This window comes from Palaemon carinicauda, chromosome 19 (assembly GCF_036898095.1).
Source record: "Palaemon carinicauda isolate YSFRI2023 chromosome 19, ASM3689809v2, whole genome shotgun sequence".
Lineage (NCBI taxonomy): Eukaryota > Metazoa > Arthropoda > Malacostraca > Decapoda > Palaemonidae > Palaemon > Palaemon carinicauda.
In genome coordinates, this window is record NC_090743.1 from 51,085,718 (window position 1) to 51,090,205 (window position 4,488).

At 40.8% G+C, this 4,488-nt stretch overlaps 1 protein-coding gene across 1 annotated transcript in view; it reads right to left on the bottom strand.

Annotated features, from left to right (window-relative positions):
* The window catches only part of LOC137658635 (fez family zinc finger protein erm-like), a 119,219-nt gene that overhangs the window by 12,390 nt on the left and 102,341 nt on the right, over positions 1-4,488 (bottom strand). Inside the window, 6 exon segments of the mRNA XM_068393567.1 lie at positions 1-50; positions 53-121; positions 124-259; positions 261-380; positions 382-467; positions 470-897. The exon segment at positions 1-50 is cut by the window's left edge and continues 27 nt beyond it. Coding sequence (XP_068249668.1) covers positions 1-50; positions 53-121; positions 124-259; positions 261-380; positions 382-467; positions 470-551 — 543 coding nt within the window. The 5' untranslated portion in view covers positions 552-897.

The following is a 4,488-nucleotide window of genomic DNA, read 5'->3' on the forward strand; positions in this document are numbered from 1 at the left end:
CGGAGCCTTGTTCCTTGTGTGGGCAGCTGCTGGGCTTATGGGTCGATCTCATCCTCTGGCGTGTGTGTCGGGCTTTGGATGGGCGAATGATTCTCCGGGGGCGTCTGAGCGGGGCTTCGAGAGATGGCGAGGACCTGTGGGCTGGACTACTGCCTCCGACGGACAGAGGGCTCGGGGAGCTCCTTCTTCTAGGGCTTGAGATTTTCCTTCCGCTTCCCAAGGGGCTGAGGTCTATGGAACCGTTGGATTGGCATTCGAAGATCTCCCTCTATACTTCCTCCTCCTCCTGCTCCACCTGCAGCGGCTTCTGCTCCTCTCAGGGGCTCCCTCTTCGACTCCTGATGGTCAATCACAGCCCTCCTGGGACTTGGTACTTTGACGGGCCACAAAAGGGCTCTGGGGACTGTTGGTCGGCACGTCCCGCGGCCTCCCTTCTGAGTATCCTCCTTCTCCGGCCTTACCCATTGAGTCTTCGCCCGGTTGAGGACTGAGAGGGGCGTGTTGTCCTGCGAAGTCGTCATTGTTGGGTCTTGCATGGGTGCCAGGCCCATCTCAGGGTGGGGGTTGGGTGTTGGCCTTCCGATTCCTCAGACTAAACTGTCTTTGAATTTTGAATTTTAAAAAGTAAATATTTATTTTTATTTTCAAAATTTATCAATTCGTTTTTCACAACGTTGAAGATAATCGTGTTATCTCGTTTTATACTGAAAATAATGAAAATTTCAATCTTTTCGTTTAACTTCGTTCGTTCAATAACGGTATAGTTTCATGCTTTCATTCATTTTTTCGGGAATGGCGAAACTTCCATTTGGATTCATTTAGATTCAGCTGTTTACATCTATTTAGTCGAGTTGAATCCTGAGAACATCTGTATTTCTTGGGGTTTCTGAAACGTACCTGAAAAGAAAAGAAAATTAGTTATTTTTTTAATCAAAATAGAATTTTCTAATTTTTTCGCAATATCATTATTATAAAGGTTATTGAGATTTGAAATATGATTCGACAGTTTGAAGTTTCACATTTTTAATGTCCTTTTAAAATATATTTTTCTAATAGGTAGTTTAAGCTTATTTTGTAATTTATTTTGATACGCTATAGTACACATTATTTGTATTCTTAACATATTTATTCCATATTATCAAAGACCGGTATATTTTCAATGTACGCGTATTTTTTTTTTTTTTTGTGATTCTGCTAGTATATTCTTTTTTGTTTTATTTAAAGGATTTAACATGTTATATGTGCATAAATTTTACATTTACAACAAAAACAAGAAATGCAGTCGTTTCTAGCACACTGCAGGACAAAGACCTTAAACATGATCATGTCTGGCCAGTTTTCACACCACCGCTGGCCACTGCAGATTAGTGATGGTGGGAAATCAACCTGTTATGGGTGTCCATGACTAGTACAGCTTCGTTGATCATGGCGATACACAAAATGGTCTATTAGATTTCTAAATTCATCTTTGTAAACACATACGAATATTCAATTTCCATCTCCTATTTGCATCTACACATCAACGCCCTCATTCTTTTTCCTGTAAATATTCTTATTAACATATTCTGTTTTTTTTTTTTTTAATATACGCCCTGTCATAAACCACACTGTTACATAACATGTGTTTGTGTGCCCCCATTCCTCGTATGCAATCCAAAGCTTATTATCGCTTTTCGTTCTTATTTTCTCTCCCCTCTTAATTACTCTTTCGCCTCTATTTTCCCCTCTAATTCCTCTAATTACTAGGAGTGCGTAATCATCTGACACCTCACAGTGTTTAGCATGAGGAGAATCTCTCTCTCTCTCTCTCTCTCTCTCTCTCTCTCTCCAGAGTGGTCCTTCTATAGTTATTTTCCTCCACCTTCCTCCATAAATAAATTATTCTCCTCTCTCTCTCTCTCTCTCTCTCTCTCTCTCTCCCTCTCTCTCTCTCCTCTCTCTCTCTCTCCAGAGAGGTCTGCTATCTCCTCTGCTTCTCCACCTTCCTCCATAAATATATATATTTAGCTCTCTCTCTCTCTCTCTCTCTCTCTCTCTCCAGAGAGGTCTTTCTATCTCCTCTGCTTCTCCACCTTCCTCCATAAATATATATAATTTATCTCTCTCTCTCTCTCTCTCTCTCTCTCTCTCTCTCCTACGAGGATCACCCCCCTCCCCATTCACATCTCTCTACCCCTCTCCCCCTCCTCCCAAGCAATCCCCCTCCTTCCCTCCCCCTACAACGACCACCTCTTGCATCGTCTGCAAGTGAACAATGTAAACAGTGAAGGCTTTTAATGACACCGAGAATCACAATACGTCACCCAAGGACTCTTGGAGGCTCCACCTGGGAGAGGAGAGCAAAAGAGCTAAAGAGATGGAGGCCAAAAGACGAGAGACGAGGCGGCGGGTGTGGTGGGGGGTTTGGGATGGGAGGGATAAGACAAGAGGGAGGTTAAATAGATGGGAGGTCGGAGAGCAGGTGGGGGCATTGGTTTGAATAACAAGGAAGAAGTTTGATAGATGGAGGGCAAAAGAGAGAGAAAGTGAAAACTGTGGATGGGAAATTTGGAGAAGGGATAGAGACAAGGTGGTGATTAATGAGATGGAAGCCAGAGAGAGAGAGAGAGAGAGAGAGAGGAGAGAGAGAGAGAGAAGGAGGAATAAGGAATTGCTAAAGACGAGTGATTGGTTTGATAAGATGAAAACGAAATGTCAGGGATGGTATGTCAAAAACATTGAAAGAAAGATAGATGGAATAATTTGAAAAGGATGGTAAACATTTGAAGGCAAAATGCTTGATGGAAAGAGAGGGTATGGAATGATAAGGCTAGAGAGATGGGGGAAGGCTGTAACGTTGGAAAATATGTATATTTTTATAGAAATTCAAGAGATGTGAATGTGTGAGTAGGAGGGATGGGTTAAAAGAGTAGGAAGCGGAACGAAAAAGGGAAGAAAGATGGAGAGAGAGAGAGAGAGAGAGAGAGAGAGAGAGAGAGAGAGCAATATTTTATTAAAATACTAATGCATAAGCTATCATGTATATATATATATATATATATATGTATACTATATATAATATATATAATATATATATGTTATATATATACATATATATATATGAGAGAGAGAGAGAGAGGAGAGAGAGAGGAGAGAGAGAGAGAGAGAAGCTAGTCTTGTAGTCTTCCAAATAGTCAATAGTAATTAATACAATGAAACCTCAGTTTAAATAGAAAAATTAAGGTAAAACCACAAAGAGATGAAGGGAAAGGAAAAAATATAGTTAAAGTCTTTTTTCCAAAGAATTAAAAGATAAGGAACAGGGACAAAGGAACCTTATCTTAAGAAAAGGAATGAAGAGAGCGAGAAAAGAGTAATAAAAAGGAAAAATAACGGAACTGGGATCATCACGTGACGTCAAACTGTGTGTGAGAGAATAACTCTAAATGAAATGAAAAAAAATATTTTTATAGACTAATAATGGAATCGTAGGAAATTTCGCAGAAGAGAGAAGGGAAAAAGAAGTCAAGAAAACGTAAGTATGAATGTGAAAGATGAAATGATTGTTAAACGAGAAAGAGAGAGAGAGAGAGAGAGATAGAGAGAGAGAGAGAGAGAGGAGAGAGAGAGAGAGAACTAATTGTCAGAAGTGATGAAGTATAATCATGGAAGAAGTTGGAGAAGCATAAGAAATTGAACGACTCCCCCTGATGAGAGAGAGAGAGAGAGAGAGAGAGAGAGAGAGAGAGATTTTAAGAAGGGAAAAAGGGAGAGTGGAAAAGGTCTTAGAAATGGGGAGAGGGAATACGCCGCCTTCTCTCTTGTCTCCCCCTCCCCTCTCCCCCTCCCTCCTCTCCCCCGACGGGGTACCAGAGGTCCCCCTAAACACGACCTAAGAAGTGAACAATGAAACCCATTTAGCCTTGAAAGCCGCCCAATATAGTGAGCAGGGCGGGCACAAAGATCCCCCTCGGGGTGGGAGAGGGGAACTACTCCCCCTTCCCTGTTTCCCTCCCCCTCCTTCTTCCTCACCTCCACCTAACTACCACTCCTCTGTTATCACAATAAACACTTTTTTTTTTTACTTTTTCTGTACTTAAAGACGCAACACTTTTTGCTTTTTGAACAAAATTCTCAAATGACTTTTCTGGATGGCCATTTACAATTGGGATTTGGCAGCCACTAACCCCCCTTTCCCCTCCCCTCATAGGGGCAAACATCTCCCCCCTCCCCCTTCACAAGAGCCACCTACCACCTGTTTAATGTATTTCATTTGCTCCTTTTATTTTTACTCTTTTCATCAAGTTGTGGTCTCATTGTGTTGTTCATATTTTACTTGTGGTCTCATTTTGTTGTTCATATGTTAGTTGTGGTCTGATTCATTTTGTTCATTTTGCAGTTTTGGTCTTCTTATTTTGTCCAAATTTGATTTGTGGTCTTATTTTATTATTATTATTATTTTTTTTTGTCCATATATTCGTAGTTGTGTTCATGTTTTGTCCATATTTG